The sequence below is a fragment of the Hyaena hyaena genome, unplaced genomic scaffold (genome assembly GCF_003009895.1).
Source record: "Hyaena hyaena isolate Hyena2069 unplaced genomic scaffold, ASM300989v1 scaffold_159, whole genome shotgun sequence".
Taxonomy (NCBI): Eukaryota; Metazoa; Chordata; class Mammalia; order Carnivora; family Hyaenidae; genus Hyaena; species Hyaena hyaena.
In genome coordinates, this window is record NW_024080791.1 from 1,363,269 (window position 1) to 1,390,686 (window position 27,418).

Consider the following 27,418-nt stretch of genomic DNA (forward strand, 5'->3'; position numbering starts at 1 on the left):
TCTTATTTATCTTATAAATCTCAGCTCTTTTCTAGGTAAAGCCCCCATTGTCACCAGCTGCCTGAACCCAAGTCCACCTGTGACCCCGGTCCCACCGTATTTAGGCTCACCACCACTATTGTCTGTCTCCACGATGTCCTGTGAACTGAGTCAAGGCAGGTGTCTGTCTTTTCATCTCAGTGCTCCCAGGGTCTAACACAGTGCCTGGAATGCAACAGGTGACTAATGGATGCTTGCTGAGAATGGAGCAAGGTCCTAAGGAAACCGTATATAATGCAATCAGACTCAGGTGCAGGAGTTCGCCTTAGAAGTTAAAATTCTTCTTAGCTTGAGCTAAGAAGCTATGAGAAGGTGCTTGACATAGATTAGGAAGTGTGCAAGAAAGGGAAATGCAGAGAATTCGTGTATGGCCAGGATAAAAAGGGAGTTTATATATGGAAAGTGAGGGCTTTGAGGATGGATCTGAGAACTTGAAGGGAATGGGAAAAGATTCAAAAGAGCTGTTAGGATAAATGGGATAGGAATGAGTAAAAAGGTTGACAAACAGTGTTGAGTACCCTGCTGGGGTGGGATCACATATGGCAGAGAATAAATTAATTCTTTTCACTTAGTCAATGCCAGTATAGCCTTGAGCATCCACAGTTGAGGGCCAAGAAGCCCTAACCTATTTGATTTATAATTGGACTTTATACTTAAATTATCCAGATTGGTTGCCCAGAGAGTCCCAAAACAATGGCTACTAACTACTTTGTACCCCAGCATGTAATGTGGTGCCTTTGTTGAGTTATTAGATGAATAATTTACAACCTTCCCTTTCATGAATTTATTTTATCAAATGCTTAGTTTTCTTAGTGTTTTTGCTGTCACAGGCCTTTGATAAGAAGAGCTGTGTGGGAGAAAGCTTACCTGAGCTATAAACAAGTCGTGTTTTCATTTTCATAAATCGGACACTCCCACTGTCCCTTTTATCACCTTTCTCTGTGACCACTCTGGCCTGTGAAAAAATGGGACATTGAGGTTTATGTGAAAATATTACTATGGATGCTTCTTTCCTGAAGAATGAAAGTACATCATATTGAATTAAGATATGAAATAATTTCATTATTTGTCTTCTGTACATATTTTATCACAATAAGAAATTATAGTACCTACTTTATATTTTTAACTTGAAGTAATCATTTTTCTTGAAGTCTATCAATCTATTATAATTTTAAATGGCAGCCAGTAGAGGGTAAGGCAGTGTTTCTGAAGGTATGGTCTTTGAGTCACCTTCATGAGAATCACTTGGAATGCTTAAGAGAAATGTAGTTTACCAGGCCATGGACCATCCAAATGAGAACCTATGGGTGCTACGTCAGAAATGTTTAGTATTAATAGGGCTACGAGTGTTCCTTATCAAACTAAAATCTGAGAAGTGATGTTGTAGTTTAGTTTCAGGTTCAGAGTCAGGGTAACCTGGTTCAAGTGTATCTTCCATTTATTAGCTGAATGACCTTTTCAGAGACACCTTATCACTTTTGTAAAACTCTTTCCTCATTGATAAGAAAGTAAAATTGTACCTACTCTATAAAGTTATTTTAAGATAAAATGCAATAATGCAAACCAAGCTCCTAGCACAAAGCCTGCAATACGTAAAGATGCGTAACAGTTACTATTGATAACATTGCTGTTGGCATATGTATAGCTTTTGATTTTAAAAAAAGTTAGGGCATCTGGTTGGCCTAGTCAGTTAAGCTTCGGACTCTTGATTTCAGCTCAGGTCATAATCTCACAGTTTGAGATTAAGCCCTGCCTCAGGCTCCACACTCACAGTGTGCTAGGGATTCTCTCTCTCCCTCTGACTCTCTGGCTCACCTGCACATGCTTTCTCTCTCCCTCTCCCTCTCTCTCCCCTCTCCCAAATGATAAAAAACATTAAACCATTGGCCATAAAATGAAATACTGCCAATGAATCCTAAACATTTTCCACACAAATTTGGTTATTTGTCCAAAGTTTAATGCTGCTTTATGTCCCAAGAAAGCCGCTGATTGACTGGGTCAGAAGTTGCTAGTTTCACAAGGTTCGAAGTGCTAAAGACGCCAGGGTAAGGTGTAAGTCCCACATCTTTTGTATCAACTAGGAAAGTTACAGGCTATTTCTGTTAGGTAAATGATAACTTGAGAAATTTTCAAATGAAAACTCTTCATTAATTTTTAGGCCCACAGTGAAGGGTTCTGACAGATTGCTTTGCATTCTGATAAATTGTATGCTATCAGACAAATATGCCTCTCTCACATTGAAGTGCCCTCTCCCTTCTCAGTAATAGTAAGCACACCTGACCACGTGTTCTATACATTCCCCTGAAAAGAACTCCACCGACACTAATGGTGTTTATGTGCCTCAGAGCTACAAACCTGCTTTAGGTAAATGCATTTATTTCCTCAGTAAAGAACATGAGTTCTTAGGACTGTGGTAGCAGACTGCCTAGAGCAAGCTACACAGCACGTAGGCACACTTTGTCTCATGTTTTCATTAAGTGGAGGCCTTCCCTGAATGTCCAAATTCTCAGGACAATAAACTCCAATCAAATGGATTTGCACTGCAAAAGATTAACAATTAGGATTTTATCAAGATCACAAATCTAATAGCAGGTATTAGCCATCACATAGGCACTTTAAAATCCAGTCTTTCATTTGGATTACTGATGCAAATAACACTACTTCCCTTTTCTACCTCAGTCATGTGTCCCAGACCAGTGGTGTAGGCTTTTCCTGAGCAAGTGGTGTTCATATCTGTTAGGAAATGGTTTTCACAGCAAGTACCAATATTTGATGAAGACTGCCTTAAACAATGAAGGCAATTAATTGTTTTGCATAAGAAGCAGGAGGTGGCTGTAGGTTCAGGCTCACAAAATCTGGACACACATGGTTATATTTCCAGTTCTCTCAGCTTGTCCCTCACGGTTACCCCATGGCTGTAGCAGCACCAAGATTCCCAAAGAAAGAAAAGGGGCAAGAGTAAAATTCTGGTCCACTTGAGGCTGCCTTTCTAGGAAGGGAAGTGCCTTTACAGATTTCTTCTTCTGATTAATGAGACCTTGTCATGTATTTATCCCAGAATCTATCATGGTGGAAGGAGAATGGAGTCATCATAGATCAATCCTAATTCATTCCCTAAGGCTAAATTAGGGGCTTCTCTTCTGCAATATCAAGGGAATACTGCCTTCTGCCTCAATAATCTGGTGTTCTTCTAGCAACTAAGAAGGAAAATTACTGTTGGATGGACAGTGGGCAGTGCACAACATCTGCCACTATGCTGTTTGTCTCCCAAAGAGCAAGTCTAACAAAATGGTCCATTCTTAAAATAGAGATGGTAGGAGTATATGCTTCACTGACCTCAGAGCTTTGGAAAGATGAATTATATGCTTTATACATGAAAACATCCTAATTACTAACCGTATCCTTCAATCTATGTTCTTCTGTACCCCTTGGGACCTCAGTGAGTTTGCCCCTATTCAAATGCAGTCTTCTTAAATGTCAGTTAACTGATATTCTGGTTGATGAGAATTTTCCAGTATTTTCTTTTTTTCCTGAAGTCACTAGTAAAGGAAAAAAAGGACAGTTTCTCACATGGACCTATAGGCCATTTGCTGCAGGCTGGGTTTTTGTCAAAAATAAATGAGTCCTATACCTTGACATAAGTACATTATCAGTCTACATGAGATTTTGTTCTAATATCTTGATTAAAAACATTAGTTATAAAGCACTAATTCATCCTTTCAAGGCAAACTGCATTCATTACACTAAGACTTGGGGAGAATTTCTCACAAAATAAAACCGTATCGCTCACTCAAGGAAAGCCTAGATCCTGGTGCTGAAATCCATCCTTTTTCTATCTTTCTTCTTTTACTTATTAAGTTATAATTCTGTATGTACACAGTACCTTGATTTGTTTAAATTATGTGGATTCTCGGCTGCTTTGTAAATTTCAAGTGTGCATTATGCATGTTTTAATGAAGAATGAGCTACGATTCCCGGGGAAAGCTCTGGTTCAGCCTTGTCGCACTTCCAGATGTGCACCTGGTCCTTTATTATGTCTCCCATAAAAAGCTGGTGGGTATCTTTCTGAAGGCACCTTGTTAATGAATCAAGATACAGTAAGATGTATATTAAGGTGAAAAAAGTAGAATTGTAACTATGGTAATGTGGCAAAATAGCTTAAAAATGGAAAATAAACCAGGAGTCTAGCCGCTGAAATGTGAACATTGTGTTTCTCTTTAATTTGCTGTTGTCTTGGAACCTGGCTGCTTATGCGGTACTTTCACCTTCTGTTGCTTGTCGAAGTGCCAACTTCTTTCCCAAAGGTGTTCAGTGACTAATGCTTTGGGTACAAGCCAGAATATTTTATAAATGTCTATTTCTAGGCAGCTCTTCTACAAGTCTTAATTAAACTTTAATGTCAAGCTGAAGTTTACTTTTAGAACCTCTTAGGCTTCTGTAGCTGCAACAGGATTGTAGAGCAGTGGGGTGGTGGAGGGGCGGAGGGGGAAGGAGAAGGGACGTAGGACAGCCGTGTTCTCGTACCTTTCCTCTCTGCCATCTAACCCAGTGCCACCAAGCAGACGCGTACTTACATAACACAAAGGTTTACAACACAGGAATGAGTAAGTCACAGGCATTCCCTGAGATGGTGGGAAGAATGGAGCTTGCCGCCACACAGTGGGGTTCTTCCACCTGAAATGCTAGCCATGGTTTAGAATGACTGTTTTGTTTAGTTGTTACACAGCCTTCCAGAAAAGATCCAACTTCTCAAACCCAGGGAATAGAAACTAGAGCTGCTACGTCTGAACGTGTTCCTCATTCCCTTCTCCTCGATGTCTCTAGTACCAGCCAAGGAATTACAAGGTCCAAGGCATCATTTTCTCTGATGCTGCGTCTGATGCCATCCAAAATAACAAAACCTTTGTTGTCAGAGGGATACAGATTTTAAATATAGCAATAATATGTTGTATGCTTTTTTTTTTTTATAATTTTTTTTTAATGTTTTATTTATTTCTAGGAGAGAGAGAGAGACAGCGTGAGCAGGGGAGGGTCAGAGAGAGAGGGAGTCACAGACTGAAACAGGCTCCAGGCTCTGAGCTGGCAGTCAGCACAGAGCCCGACGCGGGGCTCGAACCCACGAACCGCGAGATCATGACCTAAGCGAAAGTCGGACGCTTAACCGACTAAGCCACCCAAATTTTGAAACCAACTGTACTTCTCAGATTGGTCTCTGGTACAGCCAGCAAACTTTTTCCATGAAGGGAAAGATAGTAAATATTTTAGGCTGTGTGGGACAGAGGTCTGTCTCAGCTAGTCAGCTCTGCCATCATAGTGTGGAAGTGGCCACAGATGAATGAGCATGGCTGTATTCCAATAAACCTTTATTACAGAACCAGGCAGGGACCCAAATTTGGCCTTTAGGCAGTTTTTGAAACCATACTGTATGGTACATTGGCTTTTTACATGACAGTCCTGTGGTATGTTTTTATTTATTGATATACTGTAGTTCCCTATATTTTATTAAATATAATTTGTTGGCATAGTTGAGCTGGTTGCCAAACTTAACCAGATTTAGAGATTTTCAAGGGTTAATCCTGGGTTGATAGACTATAGGGGTCTGCTCAGAGACAGACTAACCCAAAAGAAATACATTTATATGTTCACCAAAAGACTAATAGCTCCAGACTAGAATTGCCCAAATTCCCAATGATAATTGAATGGACAGATAAAATGTGGTATCTTTACAAACTGAATTATATACACCAGTGAGCACAAACAATTTAGAACTCCATGCATCAGTAGAGATTAATGTTATAAGCAAAATTTTAAGTACAGAAAGCCCGATATGTAAAGATTCTCTGTGATCCCACTTATATGAAATAAAAAACTGGGCAAAGCCGGTACATACTGATAAAAGGAAGATGATGGGTGGGGACAATAACTGGAAGGGAGCGGGCAGAAGATCCTCTCTCTCGTGCTGGTAATACATCTTCATGATCTGGGTGCTCCTTTCTTAAGTGCATTCAGTGTGTAAAAATTCACTGAGCTGTGTTCTTAGAATATGCATATTTTTCTCTTTGTACTATCTTGATAAGTAAGTGTAAAAGGAAAGAAAAATGAGGATAAGAGGGGAAGAATATTTAGGTGTAAGTGAACTGTATTTGAAGTAAAAGAGTACAGAGAAGTGTCTAAAATTTGCCCATTCTGAGGTTCATAAAAATAATTTTCAAAAACCATACTCTTTCCAGGATTGAGATTGCCATTAATTTATTGGTCAATTCAATAATTGCATTGCCACTACAATGTTCAGTTGTGTGATGGGGTACAGATCATATGAATGTAGATGTTCACTTAATGAAACACTTGGAATTTGTATACCATCACAGAACAGAGAACCATGACTATAACTTGGTAGAATTTATAATGATGTTACTGAACTTTTTACAAATAGGTATCCAGCATTTTCTCCAATTTTTCTGACATTTCTTCTTTAGTGTTACCCAACCCTTTAAAATGTTTGATACAGTTATATACCACATATATATTGTGAACACTAATTGTGTTTGCAGGCTCTGAGAAAGCAGTGGTAATCATGATCTAGCATCTTTTTTCTAGTATAACTTATTCTAAGGATGAGAAAAACCAGACCGTGTGAAAATACTTCCCAGTGTGCTCTGGGAGAGAGAAGCCACTTTTGTTAGGAAGAATGCAGTGCTGGTTGATAGGGGTTAGCACTGAGTATCCACGGGAAAACTTCTGAGAACTAGTAACACTGACACTTCACTGAGTCTTGAACAAGAACAAATCACCCAGAGACGTGAAGAGGGAAGATGTTAAAGGGTAGAGAGATAGCTTGACATAAGATACAGAACGCAGGTCTTTGGATCCTGTTTGCAGTTAAGTATGGCTCAAGCAGAGGAATGAGGTGTGCAGTGTACAGTGAGGCCTCATGTGCCATGCCAGTAAGCTAACAGTCTGTCTTGAAGGCACTGGAGTGCATTAAGTGGGTGCATGACGTTATCGAGTTTGATTTCTGGAAAGTGGTCCTCTCTGGCCGTGTGAAAACTGCATTGGAGACGGAGGACTTGAAAAATCAGTTAAAGGTATAATCCACGTTAAGTCATGTTCAGTCATGAAGTTGTCATACCTTTATATTTAAAAAATCCTAAAATTAGGTAAATCTAAATAATCAGAATGGTAAAAAAGCAAGAAGTGGCATGCCTTTGCTACCCTCAAGCAAAAGTGGTTCCCTCCCTTGGTTTTCCAGAGCTATTTATTCACAGCTCCTTTCCGTGTATTTATAATATTTGTTTACATTTGTTTATTCATCTGTCTTTTACTATATATGCTCTATAAGGGTGGGAATTTATTTTTGTATCCAGGAGTAATGAATATCACTATATAACGACCTTTCAATTACAGTTGATCAGTCATTCATGTGTCTTCAAAGCATGTTTTGAAACCTGTTCTTAAACTCCATTCCCAAACACAGTTTGTTTGAAATCAATTCAGAAATAACTATTAAATGCAGGCTGTGTGTTTAGCATTCCCATAAATAGTTTATCCAAACACTAATCTTCTATACAGATGTTGATTAGAATGATACAATGTAAACATGGGGAAACATTTTCAAGTTGCTAGGTGAATATTTACCTTTGTAATTGTTATGATTATCCTCACCTGATAATTAGCCTTGGGTCACATCCATCACTGGTTAAACCAAGTTTTCTAAATTTTAAATTATTCAATATTTAAGAATGTCTGTCTTTAAGGAGAACTTACAGAATCATTGTGTAAAAGTTTTCTTTGACTCTTCTACTTGTCTAATTGGTAGAGAGACTGGGCCTTGGAGACATTTACCTTGGGAATTTAGAATTTTTTGGCTGTGGTACTTTGAATAAGCTCCTTAAGCCTCAGGTTTCTGTATATCAAGGTATTGATCTGTGGATTTCGTGGGCTATGGATGAGCCAAACCTCAGAGTAGTAATTATTACTATTCTACATGGTGACTGAGCCTTAAAAATGCTAAATGACCTCCTCCTGCTCCAAAGAACTGGGGCCAGGGCTAGAGCTTGAACTCCCTCACGTGTCTAGATTTACAGCAACCTTCTCTTTCCAGTTCATGGGACAATGCAGCATGGCTGCAGTTCTGTTTTTAATTTGGTCTAGTTGTTGGTAGAGGTGGCCAGCCTGCCTTAAGACATTAAAAGTAGTGCAACAGACTGTAGGGGCCCCCACTTGGTGGGCATAGCAGTCCTTTTCATGGGCTGTGCTCATTCCACCAAAAGATCCTCTATTTTGGTGGAAGTAGTCTCTCTCTTCTCCTTTTCCCCTATTACTCTCCACTTCCCCCTTTGGTTTGGACAGCAGCAAGTTCAAGGTCTTGTCAAGGGTAAAGAAAGAAAAACAAAATCTTCGCTTTTACAAAAAAATACTGTGAAATATGAGAAAAATATGTTAAAGTATAGAAGAAGTGAAACAGAAAATGGAAAGCAGATTTGCTTAATTATAACTGATTAAAAATAACAAACTGCCTGGGTAATAGTTGACTGAATTTATCTGAAACATGAGGAATTGAGTCATTTTGACAATGAATTTGCATCTACTTGAATGAGGTCATCTCCCCATGGTGTTTTTCCAAATTAGTATTTTATGCTCAGGATAAATGAGATGAGATTTTTATTTCCCAAACAATAACTAAATATCAATTTTTAGGCCACATGAAAATAAGACCTATCTTGCTGTTGGAAGTATGAAGACATTGATGTTGAATGTGTCCTTGTTTAATGCTGGAGATGATGCGTATGAAACAACCCTGCACATCAGACTCCCCTCCGGTCTTTACTTCATTAAGATTTTGGATCTGGTAAGTATCAAAACCCATAGTCACATTCACTTTTTAAACACGTGAAAATGGTATAATCCATTTCATCAGTGGAAGGTCTAAATATTTGGGGTAGATGCAGGCTAGGCACTCAAGCTTCCATTGTTTTTTTTTTTTTTTTTTTTTTAGACTTCCTTCTTGCTCCTGATTAAAATGACAAGTTCCTTAGAATCTGAGATCAAAAGAGTTAGCTTCCTGCTTCCAAATGCTACTGTGTGAGAGACATAACTGTCCAGTTGTCCAAGCAAGCTGCTTGGGTGCCATTGCTTTCTCATGGATAACATGCTCACTTGCTGGTATGATTCTGCTCTGCTCGGCTGGGATCCCCGCACAAGCAATATCAGTCCTCCAAGCTGGGCTCGCAGTTTCCGCTCTGCGTTTTAAGTTCACATGCCTGGCCTTATTCCCAAAGGACTTCCAGAAAATACCAAACAACCAGCAATTCTCCACAAATTCTGACATCTTGGCACCAACCAGATCACAAGCAACTTCTCTTTTCCTACGGGAGTTTGAAGCACCTAGAGACCTGTTCTTACCACCATGCCTCAGTCCATTAGCAAGGCATTAATAGGGTTGATGTCAAAGAGAAAAGCCTCAGTCACTTTCTCTTTAGATGCCTATCTTATCCCTTAGAAAATCTACTCCTCTCTTATCCATAGGCCATCTCTTCAAACCAGGGGCATTTAGAGAGGTCTTTGACTTCTCAGAATTAAGTTACCCTTTTCTCTAAAGCATCGGTAGCCTATTTGCAATAGTATGAGAGAAAACTCAAATATTCAGATAAATATACATCTATGTATATAATATACATTATATAGTATATATAGCACATCTATAGTATATATACATGTATAGTGTATACATCTATGGTATACAGATAACAGTGTATATTTATATACATATGTCTACAATGTGTAGAGAGATATATGTTTCTATGAATATTCAAATATATATCTTATTGTGATGATAGTTATTACAATTATATACTTTGTCACATTCTCACATCTCAGAAAAAAGAGGGCCAATGAAATATGGACTCCCTGCTTCAAGATTTTTCAAGGAACTGGACCTTGAATTAAATAGAGAATACAAACAGGGATGAAAGCTACAGGTCCAGGAATTATTCTGTGGAAAATTGACATGAGTATTAAAATATACTGATGTATGTATATCCTTGTACTCACATATTTATAAGTTTTATATTTATTTACCTATTTATGAACTGTGTTCTTATTTCTATTTAGCCCCAAACTAAACAGAAAAAAAGTCTTCCAGGAAAGCAAATTCTTCAGGAGTGATTTTCTTTTAAAAAACCATCCTTTAACATATGTTACAAACTTCTTACCTAAACCAATTGTTTCAATTTTCTTTTTAGGAAGAGAAACAAATAAACTGTGAAGTCACAGACAGCGCTGGCTTAGTAAAACTTGACTGCAGTGTCGGTTATATATACATAGATCACCTATCAAGGGTAAGCATTTAGCATGTGTAATTTTTGCTTACTAACATGAATATAAAATATTTTATTTCTTCTACATGTATGCCACATGCAAATATATAATTTACCATTATTATTTATTTGCTTAGAGCAAGTAGCTAGGTGATGAAATAAAACTCCAGCCAACTGGGCTTGAGATCTTTGAGACTGTGTTTATATTCTTGGCAGTGTTCACTGTAAAAAGAAAAAAAAGCGGGGGCACATGTTTGTGTCGAGATGGGCATGTGAATGTGTGGATCAGGATTCTGCTCCCCTGTCTCACCCTTCTCTAACACTCGCCCCACCCCTCTCCACCCCAGGTGGTCCTATCTGCCAGGCATGTTACCTCTGCTATACAAAAAGGTGTTACTGGCAAGAGTCCCCACTCAAGTTGTTAAAGCATCTTTAATTTTGTCAGTCTGGACCTGCCTGTCTTTACATTTAGAGGAGGCTTTGTCTCTGAATGTCACTTTTGGAAATGCTGGTGCTTTAAAATTGCCACAAACCCAACAGCTTCCCCAGAGCTTACAGCCCGAGTGGTAGTCTATGCTTCCAGAACATCGTCTCAAATCTGCATTCCATAGACCATAAACATTAAGGGAGATCAAAATTCAGATTATAAAAAATATTATTTTTAGATTTTTTTAAAAAATGGGCATTTCCCTCTCTGTGTTTTACAGATAGATATTAGCTTTCTCCTGGATGTGAGCTCACTCGGCAGAGCAGAGGAGGATCTCAACATCACAGTGCATGCCACCTGGTATATTTCATTGTGAAAAAAAGAATTGTGCTAAAGGAAATGGATCCCTGACTTTAGGGTGTGGCGGGGTGGCGTGGGGGGTGCGGGGAGGACTTAGGGGGAATTATGGAACTGTGTGCAGGAGAAAACTTCTCTTGTGTTATCTAAGGAAAAAAAAAATCTGTCTTTGGAGCAAATACACTGTAAGTAATGGAAGCAAGTTTCTGCCAACCCTGTCATAAACATTTCTTACTACCACATCTGCTTGTTTCTCCACTCCCCAAAGCCTCCAAGTATATTAGGTATACATGGTATGTGATTAGTTCTCTCTGAAGATGATTTTTATGCTTGATGGATTCTAACAGGGTGTCTTCTGTTTGCTTCTGTAGTGCAAATGAAGGGGAAATGGACAATCTGAAGCGTAACAAAGTGACTGTAGCAATACCTCTCAAGTATGAAGTCATGCTAACTGTTCATGGGTAAGTAAATACTGAGGCCTCCTGTAAAGCTGAGAGCTGATTTTATTTTATTTATTTTTTAATGTTTTACATGTTTGTTTATTTTGAGAAAGAGTATGAGCAGGCTTAACGCCGTCAGGGCAGAGCCGGATAGAGGGCTCTATTTTACCAACCACAATATCATGACCTGAGTTGAAATCAAGAGTCAGATGCTTAATGACATATCAGATAAAGGGTTGATATCCAGAATCTATAAGGAACTCACCAAACTACACGCCCGAAAAACAAACAACCCAGTGAAGAAATGGGCAGAAGACATGAACAGACACTTCTCCAAAGAGGACATCCAGATGGCCAACAGACACATGAAACGATGCTCAGCATCCCTCCTCATCAGGGAAATACAAATCAAAACCACACTGAGATACCACCTCACGCCAGTCAGAGTGGCTAAAATGAGCAAATCAGAGAACTCTAGATGCTGGCGAGGATGTGGAGAAACGGGCACCCTCCTACACTGTTGGTGGGAATGTAAACTGGTACAGCCCCTCTGGAAAACAGTGTGGAGGTTCCTCAGGAAACTAACAATAGAACTCCCTTATGACCCAGCAATAGCACTGCTAGGAATTTACCCAAGGGATACAGAAATGCTGAGGCATAGGAGCACATGTACCCCAATGTTCATAGCAGCACTCTCCACAATAGCTAAAACATGGAAAGAGCCTAAGTGTCCATCAACAGATGAATGGATCAAGAAGATGTGGTTTATCTATACCATGGAATACTACATGGCAATGAGAAACAATGAAATCTGGCCATGTGTAGCAACATGGATGGACCTTGAGGGTGTTATGCTGAGCGAAATAAGTCAGGCAGAGAAGGACAAATATCATATGTTTGCACGTATAGGAGGATTAGGAGGAACTTGACGGAGGAACAAGGGGGAGAAGAAGGGCGGAAAAGGTGGGGGAAAGGGAGAGAGGCAAACCATGAGAGACTCTTGAATGCTGACCAAAACTGAGGACTGATGGATGTGGGGGGGAGGGGGGGATGGGCATGGAGGAGGACACTTGTGGGGATGAGCACTGAGTGTTATGTAGAAACTAATTTGACAATAAACTATTTGTAAAAAAAAAAAAAAAAAAAAAAAGAGTCAGATGCTTAACCCACTGAGCCACCCAGGAACCCTGAGAGTGGATTTGAAATTCTGTTTCTTCTTACATTATTGGTCCAAAATATATTTAAGGTTTTTTTTTTTAAGGAAAGATCCTGTGCCGTTTCCATCTCTCAACACAGACCTTAGTGTTGCATTCCCTTGCGTATCTGTTCTTTTAATGCAGTCTGTAATCATTACTGAGACATCTTCAAAAGAGTACCCACTTGGAGATCTCTTACTGGAAAAGTCCCCTCAGCCTCTAGTAGGTCATGCCCAGCCTTTCAGTTGTACGCCGTGCAGCCAGGGGCCCCAGTGTGGGGCCGTGTGCAATTGGAATGGATCGTGATCAGTGGCAAGTGTGAAGTTCAGAGAAGCATAAGCTTGGTCAAATCATCACTCTCCAGAACCCACATCTACCTATGTGCCAGCACGATTGGGTTCTGAGAGAGCCAGTTGCAAGGTGTCCCCTGTCTACTCTATGTACCTGTAAATTATGAAGTTTCTCACTTATGGCCCCAGAGCCAGCATTTGCTGGTTCCCCAAGATGTTGGTTATTGATAGTGTGGACCCTCCTTGGATTCAAGAAGAAAATGTATGGAGAAATGTTTAAAGGGTATTGAGAGAAATCTTTAATGATTTTATTGGAAATGATTCAGGCTATTAGTCATTAAAACCATATTTTTAAAGGAATAGAAGTTATGAGATACCAAACACATGGACCGATGAGCTTTTCTTGTTGCTTTAAATAAAACCATCACCAATCATTTTTAACCACCTGTAGAGATGGCAAGTAATTAAATAAAAATAGAATGGTGGGGCACCTGGGTGGCTCAGTTGGTTAAGTGTCTGACTTCAGCTCAGATCATGATCTCCTGTCTTGTCAGTTCAGGCCCTGTTGGGCTCTGTGCTGACAGTTCAGACCCTGGAACCTGCTTCAGATTCTGTGTCTCCCTTGCTCTCTGCTCCTCCCCCACTCATGCTTTGTCTCTCTCTCTCTCAAAAACAAACATTAAAAAAAAAATTTTAATAAAAAGAAAATGTCTGCAATGGAAATAATTGAATATTAAGTTTGTGAGATAAAACAAGCAGAAAAGAGAGGAAGCCCTTTAGGAGAGAACCTAGTTAGTCAAGGGAGAGCAGAGAAGAGCTGATGGCATGTTTCCTGGTTTTGAAGCCTCATCTGACCTCCTTTTCTTGATTTTTCTTATGAGGAGTGACCACCTCTACATATCTCATCTCTCACCTCCTTTTCTTGATTTTCTGATGAGGAATGTCCTCCACATATGATTTTAGGCAAAGAATGTTCTGTAAGCATAAAAGTACCTAAATCTATAGCATTTCAATATTTCTGTGTAACCAGTCTCTAATGTGTATTACTTCACATTAGCTGACAAATGAGAGCAACTGGTAGAGTTGGGATTGCCCAAGAAAAATACTTCTTAAAATTCATTACTGACATATATATCTAATCACAGGCAAAAGAATGACAACCTTGTATTCTTAACAAAAAAGTTTACCATACTTACTGATCTTTGAATTGTTCTCCAACCTTGGGTTTCATTACAAATGGCCAGCAGGAATTGGATTATAGGAAGAACTTGGGCGCCTGGGTGGCTCAGTCAGGTTAGTGTTTGACTCTTGATTTTGGCTCAGGTCATGATCTCACAATTGTGAGTTGAGCCTCATTGTTAGGCTTTGCACTGACAAGAACTTGCTTGGGATTCTCCTCCACCTCCCCGCTCTTTCTCAAAATGAATAACTTAAAAAAAAAAAAAAAAAGGAACTCAGGGGTGCCTGGGTGACTCAGTTAAGTGTCCAACTTTGGCTCAGGCCATGATCTTATGGTACATGGTTTCGAGTCCCGCATCGAGCTCTGTGCTGATAGCTCAGAGCCTGGAGCCTACTTCAGATTCTGTGTCTCCCTGTCTTTCTGCCCCTCCTCCACTCATGCTCTGTTTCTCTCTGTCTCAATAATTAATTAATTAATTAATTTAAAAAACTCAAAAATAGATAAAATAATTTGATTTAAAAGATTTTTTTAATGTTTTATTTATTTCTGAGAGACAGCGTGAGCAGGGGTGGGTCAGAGAGGGAGGGAGACACAGAATCTGAAGCAGGCTCCAGGCTCTGAGCTAGCTGTCAGCACAGAGCCCCACGCAGGGCTCGAACCCAGGAACCGTGAGATCATGACCTGAGCTGAAGTCACACGCTTAACCAACTGAGCCACCCAGGCGCCCCAAAATAGGTTGATTTATAGGAACATATTAGAGCTGTAGGGAAAAGCTAGGAATTTCTCTATTCGTCAAATTGATGTGAATCATTTGAGAGCTAAGAGAGAAGGAATGGTCAGTGGACTGAACCAGGCAGTGCTGGAAAGACAAACAGAGGATATCAGTGAGCAGAGATATTATCATCCAAGTCAGAGCACATGGTTTTCTAATTTCATTACATTTCACTAAAATTCTTATCTTACCAAGAAACCAAAAATATTCACTGATGCTTAGGAGGCATTGCATCTGTAGTCTGGAATATAGTCTTAAATGGCATATTTAAGAGAGCTGCAATAATCCAGACCATAGAGAAAGGCTGTTTCTAATACCTCATCAAGGAAGACAATTTAAATTTGAATTTGTTTCTTTCAGATTTGTAAACCCAACGTCATTTGTGTATGGATCAAAGGAAGAAAATGAGCCTGACACGTGCATGGCAGAGAAAATGAACTTCACTTTTCACGTAAGAGAATTTGATTGTTTTGATATTTGTAACAAACTGAAAGCTTGTTCCTGCTGCGTGGCTCCACAGGACATCATATGCTGTGATGTCCCTCAGCCTAGGGACCCACCATGGCTGGCGGGAGCACAGTTACTGATGGCCTTTCCTCCTGGGTTCTGGCTTTTCCCCTCACCCCTTATCTTTGTCCTGTTTGAAGCCCACAGTTCCCCACAATACAATGGGCAGGAACCAGCACAGGAATGGGAGTAACTGCTGAGTTAGGCGAAGTGATGGGAAGAACCACATCCACTCAAGATGCACACAGAAATCAGGATAGGCCGAGGGAAAGCATTGATGGGTGTGAATCCATCAAATCTCAAGCTTTTATACAAGCGCCGACGTTACCCAGTAAAGGACTCTCTTACCTCTGGCATCTCCATTTAAGGTCAGCTTGATCAGCCTTTTGGGCCACAGGTAGATGACCTACAAGTGATATGTCATTTATCAAATAATCTTTTTAAAAAGAGTATCATCATCCCAACATATTAATATAAAGCTCAACCTTTTTTTTAAATGTTTACTCTCAAACTGAAAGTTTTGGTGCATTATGGTTGGTGATGATTAGAGATAATGAATGGCCACAAAAGGCATTGCTCAAATATTCTTAGAGCCATAGAACAATCTATAGAATGTGAGCCTAGATTTACGTGTTGGTTTTTTTTTTTTTTTTGGTAAGGCAGAGCTTTTAAAAATGGATGTCAGAATCACTTGAGGTACTTTTTCAAAATGCAGATTCTGGGGCTTTGCCTCTGATCTGGAAAACAACCTAGGAATCCTACTGAGTCTACATATACCCAACTTTGTGTTATACTAGTTAGTATACATTAGTGTTGAAAAATACAGCTATTTTGAGGTCCCAAGAAATGTTCCTGTCAGAGTCTAGTGGGAGTTTGTGATCTGATAAACTAAAACAGAAACTGCGCTAGACTCTAGAAGGTCTGTTTATTCATTTACAGTTAATAGTTTTTTCCAGTTAAATTACAGTGGAGTGACTGGGACTGGAGGTACTTTCAGTCTGTAGGCCTGGTGAGTCTGTACAAGTTTGAAAACATTCTTAGAGGTCTCAAGGTTATTAGGCAAACAAAGGTGAAGAATATTTTAGGTTAGACTGATCATTTGCTGGTATGAGGAAGACCTTGTCTGAGGGTCTGGCGGTGCTGGGTACCCACTGCTGAAATTGACTTTCATAGCTGTCCTGCGCCTCCATACAGTTTTCACAGGCCAGGAACACATCTGTTCTTCTAAGGCCTGTGCATTCTAGAGATTACTGCAAATCTGTGAGTCATGCTGTTTCATTCAGATTCTGTGGAATATCAGATATTGGATTGGTTTCATAGTTACATGCCAAGGTGGCAATTATTTTGGCCCAGTTTCCTTCTTCAGGGAGCTGCAATCCCCAAATTTGTCAATAAATAAATATCTACCTATGCGCTATTCTTATTTATTTAGAGAGAGTGAGAAAAACACACACAGAGCAAGTAGGGGAGGGGCAGAGCGAGAGGAGGAGAGAGATGTGGGGCTCAAACTCATGACCTGAGCCGAAACCAAAAGTCAGATGCTTAACCAACTGAGCCACTCAGGTGCTCCATACCTATGCATTATTCTTTTTTTTTTTTTAAGATTTTGTTAATGCTTATTTATATTTTGAGAGAGAGGGAGCACAAGCAGGGGAGGGGCAGAGAGAGAAGGAGACATAGAATCTGAAGCAGGCTCCAGGCTCGGAGCTGTCAGCACAGAGCCCGATGCGGGGCTGGAATTCATGAACTGTGAGATCATGACTTGGGCTGAGGCCAGATGCTAAACCAGCTGAGCCTCCAAGGTGCCCCTCTATGCAGTAATAGCCTAAAAGGCTAGGTATGCATTACTATTAAAACCCAATAACCTACCCCTTTCTAGATTTTCTGAGTGTATCAGCATTATCATTACTCTGAACTAAACTAGATTCTTATTTACTTGCTGTGATAATGATTAATTATCCTCTCAGCAGAGTGATTTTGTGAAAATAAGACTGAGAATTAGAATACCTGAGCTTTGGTCCCAACTCTTGTCACTTTTTAACCATCTTAAGAACATCATTCATACCTCTGAACCTTTTCCTGAGATGGAGAATAATAAAATGTTCAGCTCACCTCATGGGACAGTTGTAAGGATCAATTGATCATGGTTTATTTAGATACATAATGCCCCCAACAAATGTATGCTGTTGTCTTTTTCTTTAGACTATTTCTGCAGTAATTATCAGCCTGGATATCTTGGTCTAATCAATATTAAGGAGAGTGCTAGGGATAATGAATAAATTATTAGCAAACTTTTTTAAAGTACTGAATATGGATATTTTGTCTCCTTTTGCTATGCAACTGCCAACTACAAACCACCATCACTATAAATGTTGCACGATAACACATGCCTTTGCCTGAAAGCTCATTGATATCTGTACCTACATTTATGAAAAATATTCTTAAATTGCGAAAAAAAAATTTTTTTTTCCTCATCAGGTTATCAACATTGGCCATAGCATGGCTCCAAATGTTAGTATGGAAATAATGGTACCCAATTCTTTTATCTCCCAAACCGAAAAGCTCTTCAACGTTTTAAATGTCCAGGTAAAAATGGGTTCCTTCCTTTATTCTAAGTAATATTGCTAAAATAGATAGGTCTGTTAATGTGTTTGAGTCCCAGCTCTGAATTCACAATGCACTTACTGAATATACTCTGAATATTACACATTACGTAGAACTGTAGGATTGTAGGGACTTTTGCATGTGATGCATACAATATACAACAGAACTCTGCTCTAACCTCTTCAGTGCATTTTCTTTATGAAATGGCCCCGTGGAAGTAATTCAGTTGGTGAAATTCTCTATGAATCTTGAGGCCACTGTTGGAAAATCAGTATTTCAGCCTTTTTCAAAGAAGAATTAATATTCTTATGTTGATGATTATATCAGAATTGTTTTATCTTACCATTTGCAAGACAAGCAGTCAACAGATTAAGTCTGCTATGTAGATTAGAGATCTAATTTTAAACTTTCTCACTTGAATTCCAGATTTATATGGTAGGACATGCTGATATGACACGTTATTGCTTTGTTTAAAACCAAGGAAATGTTTAATGTCAGGCTAACATTCAAATGTTCATTTTTTACATTGCCTTTAATTCCTGTAAGCTTAGGTCCTCTATCACTTTAGCACCTGTATCCAACCTTGTTAAAATTTTGCTGGGTTTTTGTGGTTTTGCCATAGAGACTTAACCTTTCCCAAATAAATCCGTCTGAAAGATCTTTTCACCATTTCAGAAATACTTGATATATTTTAGAAAAGGTAAACAATTGGAACATTCAAGACCATGTAGCTTCTGCAGTTCTTTCCAATATGGAGTAACATTCTTCTGTCTTTACAGACGACTGCTGGAGAATGCCACTTTAAAGATTATCTAAGAAAGTGTGCATTGGAGCAGGAGAAAGGTCCAATGGAGACCCTGAAAGACATCTTCAGATTCTTGTCAAAGACTGATAAGAAGCTGTTGGTAAGTTTCATATTTTTAGTTTGTAGATTTTGCTTTCCAACACATAGAACTGAAACAAGTTAATACACTTGCATGGGAGGAATAGACATATTTGGAGAGACAGATCAGAGTTAAATATATACTATATGGCTGCATTGCATTATTTATCTAACCAGTGCCTACTTTGTCCTGGCCAGACATTGTTCCAGACCCTGTAGAAGGCCAAGATACAGTACTCAGCAGAGCAGACTTTGTGTCATGAGATTAATTTTTCACTCTTCATTTTAGTGAATTTGTGGAAAAAAAAAAAAAAACAAAACAAAACAAAACAAAAAACAACCCCAGGGAAGCAATCTCCCCTCCAAATGATCCAAGCTTTACAGTGAACATGGAACATGTGACTTAGCACAGCTCTGATTAGGAGTCTTTGTTTTAACTGTCTCAAAAGGTTGAGTTCATAAGAACAATGAGAACACATGCTTCAAGTTCAAATACTTTTAATTTATAAAACATTCATGTTTTGTTTAAAGGAAGATAATTTTCTAAATTCCACTAATGGGAGATGTTTAATTCATTGTAAAATATTTTAGCAATCTTTAAAAAAAAATGTTTTAATGTAGCTTTTTTGTATTTTTTTCAAGTTCTGCATAAAAACCGATCCATACTGTTTAAATTTTTTATGTAATTTTGGGAATATGGAAAGTGGAAAAGAAGCCAGTGTTCACATGCAGTTGGAAGGCCGCCCATCTCTTTCAGAAATGGTAAGTCTAAAATATAAGGACAACTTTGTGGATAAGTTTATACAGAATCTACAGATTCAATCATCTTTTTTAGGTAGGATGGTTGTGAGGCATCATTCAAGTAATTAAGAAGGTATGAAAAGTAAAATTGGGAGTGGAACGCTAAAGGTGTTTCCATTTATCGCTTTAGCTGAATACATTATCTAAATGATATGGATTTCATAACTAAACAGGTTAGTATGACTGTAGAATAGACTATGGACTAATTAAGAGGTTTATTTTGGAAAGTGCATCCAACTGCTTATAAGCCTTGATTAAGTACAGAAATGGGCTACCTTAACATAGTATGTAACCTTAAGGGGTTTTTTTCTAACCTACTTGAAATTATACTTAAAAATTTAAGAAGTAAAACTAAGAATGTCATAAACCCCAACTAAAACATCAAAATTTATCAACAGTAAAACACAAACATACGATAACAAGAACACTTAAAATTTTTGAAAAGTTGAACAGATCTTCGACATCTTCCTAAAAATGAGTATGCGTATTTACGATTACTGAGATAAAATTAGTTTTATCTGGAATTCTGTTCTTCCATTTCCTCATCTGATAATCTCTTGCAGGGGTGTTGCAGACTAAATGAGATACTTTTTTTTTTTTTTGGTAAAGCATTTAGTGCAAGGCATATAGTAAGCCAAAGAAAATTGGTAGTTTTATTTAAAGAGGAGTATCTGAAATCACCACATGGTGGTCAAGAGGATGGAACAAGAAAAGATGGACTAGTAGGGAATTACGAAGTCTGCTATAGTTCCAGTTGTGCTAAAAACTAAGTCATGAGACTGTCAAGTTATTTAAGCTTTGGCAGTTTGCTGTCTCCTACTCTTGAGGTCCAGGTTTCTAAACAGTGGGCACTATTGGCATTTTGGACCAGATAATTCCTTGGTGCCAGGTGCTGTCCTGTGCCTTGTACGATGTGGTAGCCGTGTTGCTGGCCTCCATGAACTAGATGCTGGTACACCACCTCCCCAGTCCTGACAGTCTAGACACTGACTGTCCTCTAGGGAATAAAACCACCCCTCTTGGAAACCACTGCTTTAATAAAGTATGTCATTTATTTTCACCCCTAAAATTCTCCATGTTCTTTCCAAAACATTAAATAACATTTATACATTAGCTTTAACTTTTGAGGGTCATAGACTTCTTTAGGAATTTTACTAAACAATATATTCTCATCTGCCTCAATGAATACATATGAGAAAAAAAACCCTTAATTTTACATGCAACTGTAAAAGATCCTTACAGTCAGTGTAGCCCATCCCCAGCTTCCCAAGCTCCATGACCCCTTGGTTATAAAGTCCCTCGGTTAGCTAGTAAAGCTCAGAGTTCACCTACCGATTTTATATTGGAATGCTATAATTACTTGTCTCGTATTTTTCCATTATGGCATTAACCTATGTATTTTACCACAGCAGCAAGATAACAACACTTGTTTTAAAAAATGAAAAGCCTACATAGCTTAAGTTTGAGGAAGCATTTATCAGGTGAAGAAAGTCATCTTTGGGAAAAAGATTCCATATGTAGGAAAAAATACACTACTTATCAAATATTTAAATATTACAAATATCTAAATCAAGTTATCTGCAAAGTAGTCATGTTTAAAAGAATTCAAACAAAATGATGCCAGGAAAATTAATACCACGGCTGTGCCTTTGGAAGCAAAGGAAGCATTGTAATTAACTACAAATGTTGAAATACATTAGGAAAGGTAAGTTGTAAAAGCCTGAGATCATAGGTAAGGATCATGAGAAATTACTAGTACGTCTTCGTGAAATACTACTATGTGTCAGCTACAGTGATCTTTCTTTTATTAAACAGGATGAGACTTCAGCACTTATGTTTGAAATAAGAGCAACAGCTTTACCAGAGCCTAATCCAAAAGTTATTGAACTAAACAAGGATGAAAATATTGCACATGTAAGATTACCAGTTAACCTGAAACATTACAATTATGGGGAAAAACTATTGCTGGGGTTTCTAGTCAGGAGAATAGATTGACTAGCTCTTGGAGGCCTTGACATACGTTACTGAGATTTGGCATTTTCCACAACTGGGGACGACGCAGATGGCTTGTTCAGGAGGCGAATTTGGTAGCATTAATTGGATGAAGAACCATGGTGCAAGGCCATCCTGCTCAACAGTTACCAGTGATTCCTAGGGTTGTGAGAACGAGCAAGAGAAGGGGATGGGCTGTTCACACTCCTCCAGGAATCATGGGTTGGGAGGGGGGCTTCAAAAGGAATAGAAGCAACTTTTAAACTGGTATCTCTATATTGTCATTGACTTATGTAGGTTTTCCTTGAAGGACTACATCATCAGAGACCCAAACGTCATTTCACAATAGTGATTATTTTAAGTAGCTTGCTACTTGGACTTCTTGTACTTTTATTGATTTCATATGGGATGTGGAAGGTAAGCCTTTAATAATTACCAATGTCAAACCACTCAAAAACACCATTCTTTCACAAAGCCCTTTTGTGATTCCCAAGTTATTGGATTTAAATACTGCAGTACTTTTTTTTTTTTTTCAATGTTTATTTATTTCTAGGAGACAGGGAGAGAGACAGCGTGAGCAGGGGAGGGTCAGAGAGAGAGGGAGTCACAGACTGAAACAGGCTCCAGGCTCTGAGCTGGCAGTCAGCACAGAGCCCGACACGGGGCTCGAACCCACAAACCGCGAGATCATGGCCTAAGCCAAAGTCGGACGCTTAACCAACTAAGCCACCCAGGCACCCCAATACTGTAGTACTTTTAATGTTAACTTTTTAAATTCCCAAATGAGTACATAGTGCTGCTCTCCCATTTCTCCTGACTTCAGTACGAGTATTCCAACTATAACACTAGTTTTGAAAGATGTTCTTGAAAAAATAATCTGGATGGGGCACCTGGGTGTCTCAGTCAGTTAAACAGCTGACTTCGGCTCATGATCTCCCAGTTCATGAGGTTGATCCCTACATTATGCTGTGTGCTGACAGCTCAGAGCCTGCTTTAGATTCTGTGTCTCCCTCTCAAAAATAAATATTAAACAAAATTAAATAAAACAGCATTTGGAAAACATTGCATATTATTTTTGATGTCCATTTTGGAGAGAGTGTCACTGAGCAGTCCTGTGGTAACAAAAATAATGCTCTTTAAATCCAGTAGTGCCCGGGGCGCCTGGGTGGCTTAGTCGGTTAAGCATCCGACTTTCGCTTAGGTCATGATCTCGTGGTTCGTGGGTTCGAGCCCCGCGTCGGGCTCTGTGCTGACTGCCAGCTCGGAGCCTGGAGCCTGTTTCAGTCTGTGACTCCCTCTCTCTCTGACCCTCCCCTGTTCACGCTCTCTCTCTCTCTCCTAGAAATAAATAAAAAAAAAAACATTTTAAATCCAGTAGTGCCCATCTAAATTTTACTCACTGCATGGGACAGTGACTTTTCAGGTATCTGATAGGAGTGTAATACGTTTGTAACAATACACTAGTGATTATGCAATGCCTTTTCAGGTTGGCTTCTTTAAAAGACAGTACAAATCTATCCTCCAAGAAGAAAACAGAAGAGACAGTTGGAGTTACGTTAACAGCAAAAGCAATGATGATGATCAGTAACGTCTTTCCAATTGCGAGGACAACGGACTCAGGTTAATGAAATTTGAGACATTGTTTACAGCCCTGACTTCTCAGATTTTTTTCTATATACTTCTTTTACTCGTGACCTTGTGACATACTGGGTCTCCATACAAATGAAAAATCCATGCAATGATTTATCTTCGAGACGAAAATAACTGCAAAGGGAATATTTAAGCTCTTAAATGGATAGGAAAACACTAAAGCATTCAATTTATTAAAGGTAAGTAATCTCTCAAAGATACTGAGAATCTGAGAAAAATACGTCTGAATTCAGTCATATTGAGGAAGTAAACAACTCATTTGGAGAAGTCTTGGACTTGAAATATCATTCCTTTAAAAGAAATTATTTTACTGAGGCACACACATATGGTAAATAAATTCCGTATCTTGGTAATGATTGATTTCTAATAGATCTTTGGGACTTGTTTGAAAGATCCAGCTAAGTATCTTCTCAGAACAGATTTCCAAGAGCTGTTCCAAAATGTTTGAATGAATAAAAGAAGACCACTATGCTTTAAAGTGGATTTTATCTTTAAAGACCTTTATTTGTAATACCTTCATGATGGGCTCTGAACAACCATTTATTCCGCAGACTACAGGCCTGATGAGCAAACTTCAGAATGAACTTTTACACTGGTTTGGGCTTAATAATAAGACCTCTGGATAATTGTTTATACAGCTGTGGATTTTTTCTTTCTGTATATATACATACATTTTTAAAAGAATATATGTTTATAAAAGTATAAATCTGCTAGTCCTCTGAGAACACATTTTATTAAGGGTGCCCAGGAGTAAATTTCTAAAATCCATTCTTAGTGAATTTTTTTTTTTTGCTTATGAAAATAACAGTACCTAAAAATTCTAATTTATATTCTGAAACAGATTGTGAATGTTGCACTTTAGCTGATATTTCAAATATTAATACACTGATATATGTAAAATATGGAAACTGTACCTCACTAATGACTCTTAAAAATCAAAACTCTACAAAAAGCCTGATTAGAGGCCAGTATTTCATACAAATTAGATACTGTGTAAAATATTATCAAATTAAGCAAATGCGCCTCCATGTTTAGATGTTACTTTCTCTTCAAATAGATGCATTAATTGTGTTTTTATCAGGTCTATAAGAGCATTCTCTTCTGCATGGAACTAGAGAAACAAAACTTAGAAATTTACCGATTTAGCTTGTTTTCAGTGAGTATAATGTGACATGAAGATGTCCGTAATAGAGGTTTTAGTGGTAAGTGGAATACTGCCATTTCCTTTGTAGATACTATCCTTTTTTGTAATAGACATGCGTATGAACTAGATGCTGATAGCTGCAGAGTATAATTTCAACTGTATTTATTTATTCTCTCTTTCTAATCTCTCTATAAGGAAGCTGTGGCCAAATTTTGAAAATCTGTTATTGGAAGTGATCAGTTAGACTTGCCTCTAATTTATCTATTAGGGACAAGATCTCTTTAGCTGAAGCCCCTGCCACCAGCTGTCTTTCTCAGACAGCTGAAATTCCTAGAAGTTATCCATTCACAAGCCCTCCATCTGTAATTGCTGGCCCCAGAACAAGGCATTCAAGGAGTGAAACCCAGTCACCGAGAGCAGGAAGCCCCCTGAACTGTTTACCAGTAGTAAGCAAGCTTAAAAAAGTATCTTTTAAAACTATTAGATAAGCAAAAGATCTGTTTTTTCATTATATACAAAGCAGAGTAATTCTTTCAGGAGAACATCTGGGATCAGTAGTGGAAGACGATCCCTGAGGCAATTCGAATTTGGCTTTTTTCAGAAATGATAGCTTTTTGGGTATTACGGAGTACACTGAAGCCAATGTGCTACAACTGTGGGATAACAGGATTTTCAGAAGCAAAAAGAATGCATCCCCTAGCCAATTTGGTATTTTGTGCGGTTTAAAATTTGTTATAAACTTCAGCTGTATTACGAATTTTAAATCACTGTAAAGAAAATCAGCAGTTTTCAACTCTCAGGGAATATTTTCCTTTTTGGCAAAAAAATCTAGTACCTCATCAGGGCATCCTTATATAAAGTCCTGTCCACCTGTACCAACCATGCTATAGGAGATCTCACGTCAGGACTGATGGACTCAAATCCTGAAAAGTTAAAACAATCATCTTGAAAAATCAATTCCAAAGTAAAATAATTTAGATGCTTTAAGTATATGAAATAGTTTCCATTCCAATACTTTCCAAAACTCAGAATTTAAATGGTTACATTTCCTATCTTAATTTTTTAAGCTCTAGAAGCTAATTTTAGTAACAAAAATAGCAGTTTTAATTTCCTTAAAAAATAAGAATTTGGTTTCCTATTAGGATATGATCATTTTCCTTCACATTAAAATTCTATTTTGTAGATTTATAAACAATTGCAGTTAACTTTGGAATCATTCATTTCTTCCATGCTTCCTCCATAAAGATTGATAAGTCTTGGGTGTAATCTGTAAAAAAGATATGTGTAATTATGTCATCAACCTATCGTTGTTATCTTTAACACAAAAACCTATTGTTTGGTACCTAATACCCTACACCAGTCTGTGAGCTAACAAACGTACAAGATTGCAGCTCTTCCATGAATGTATAACGGGGGCCCTGATAACTCAGTACCAGTAATTACCGTACAATCCAGGCATTGTGCCTCTAGAAAGCTCACAGCTAGGGGGGGTGCTCCTGCATACTTCTCTTACCCTTGGAGTCCTAATGCTTACTAACAATGAGTCTGTGTACTCTGAAACTTGTTTCTGCAAGTTGTTCCTATTACTTATACAGTTTGTACAATTGTTTCTGCATCAAGTAAGTTGAATACTTTGGAAAGACTGGAAATTTCAAACATAAATTGTAATCCTGCATTCTCTGTACAGTTTAGGGTGAAAGAGAATTCAGAATGCCAATATAGAGCCTCATAAGATGTGGTTGAGTCTCTATGGAAATGTATTGGGTGTACATAACAACTGAATAAGTGTAAAATTATTTATTAAAATTGTACATCTGTCTTTTTATGCTTCCCTGACTAATTTAAAAAAAAAATCTAGTCATGACAAGAAGGCTTCAATTGTACTTAGTTGTGTGTCTACTGGTGGACATTTGGGTGGGGAAATAATTATACTTACCTAACATGGACCTCTGATGCAACTTCCACTAAATCACCATCTACGTTCCACGGGAAACTGTTTTCTGAAGCAGTTGCATGCTGTCCATCCTCCTCTAGACTGGGTACGCCATTAGTCCTCGGGCGAATCTTAACCTCTTCAACAGTGTAAGTCTCAACAAATGGAAAGTTGAACTAAATCAAACAAATACAAATCATCACGGTACTTGGTTTGTTTCTAACTGCTAATGAAAGGAACGTTCACGGTGCTCTCGTGCACATAAATATCAACATGCATGCCATTCTTATAGCTTTGAAAGTCTATTCCAGGGATCCCCAACTTATTTGGTAGATCTAGCAGCTGGCAGACTTGTTTTATGACCAATAGTATATGTTTATGCATTTGTATATGGTACCATACAATTTCCAATAAAAGATTGAGTTTTTAATACCTGTCGGCACAGAAGATTTATGTAATCCACTAGCTTAGTAACTTGTCAACTTGTTTGGGTAAGGTCAAGCAAACTCTAACATTCACACTTAGAATTTAATTAGGAAGAACCTAGGTCTAAGCTTATGAAGGAGCAAAGAGGAAGTCAATCTGATGTGATTTTTGCAGGTGTTTTCCTGCCTCACTTCACACTTTAAAGATGTATATGAGTTACAAGACAGTTGTTTGCTTTCTGAGCAGTCTAAATGGTACAAGGTATCTTCAAATTAAAATTTTTCTCATTTGTCTAAGGAAACATTAATGGAAAAAAATAAGTATTCTCATAAATAAGATAGCCAAATACCTTTTTAGTAGCAATTCACAATAACAACTCATTTATTTCACTTTTTAGGTAAACGACATGGCGTTTATTTCTATTGTTTTCCCCCCCTTCCATATGTGAACCTCAGTGAGGT

The 27,418-nt window shown here is 38.3% G+C and overlaps 2 protein-coding genes across 4 annotated transcripts in view; one reads left to right on the forward strand and one right to left on the reverse strand.

Annotated features, from left to right (window-relative positions):
• The window catches only part of ITGA4 (integrin subunit alpha 4), a 90,114-nt gene extending 65,132 nt beyond the window's left edge, over window positions 1–24,982 (forward strand). The window contains exons 18-28 of the mRNA XM_039239628.1: window positions 8,737–8,887; window positions 10,281–10,376; window positions 11,063–11,142; window positions 11,511–11,600; window positions 15,378–15,468; window positions 18,003–18,110; window positions 18,908–19,033; window positions 19,654–19,773; window positions 21,628–21,726; window positions 22,102–22,221; window positions 23,291–24,982. Coding sequence (XP_039095559.1) covers window positions 8,737–8,887; window positions 10,281–10,376; window positions 11,063–11,142; window positions 11,511–11,600; window positions 15,378–15,468; window positions 18,003–18,110; window positions 18,908–19,033; window positions 19,654–19,773; window positions 21,628–21,726; window positions 22,102–22,221; window positions 23,291–23,392 — 1,183 coding nt within the window. The 3' untranslated portion in view covers window positions 23,393–24,982. The remainder of the gene's footprint in view (window positions 1–8,736; window positions 8,888–10,280; window positions 10,377–11,062; window positions 11,143–11,510; window positions 11,601–15,377; window positions 15,469–18,002; window positions 18,111–18,907; window positions 19,034–19,653; window positions 19,774–21,627; window positions 21,727–22,101; window positions 22,222–23,290) is intronic.
• A 780-nt stretch (window positions 24,983–25,762) lies between these two features.
• CERKL (ceramide kinase like) overlaps window positions 25,763–27,418 on the reverse strand; it is a 110,156-nt gene continuing 108,500 nt past the window's right edge. For all 3 annotated transcript variants that reach the window (XM_039239631.1, XM_039239630.1, XM_039239629.1), the window contains 2 exons: window positions 26,535–26,707; window positions 25,763–25,865 (listed from right to left, as the gene is read on the reverse strand). In XM_039239631.1, coding sequence (XP_039095562.1) covers window positions 25,784–25,865; window positions 26,535–26,707 — 255 coding nt within the window. In that variant the 3' untranslated portion in view covers window positions 25,763–25,783. The remainder of the gene's footprint in view (window positions 25,866–26,534; window positions 26,708–27,418) is intronic.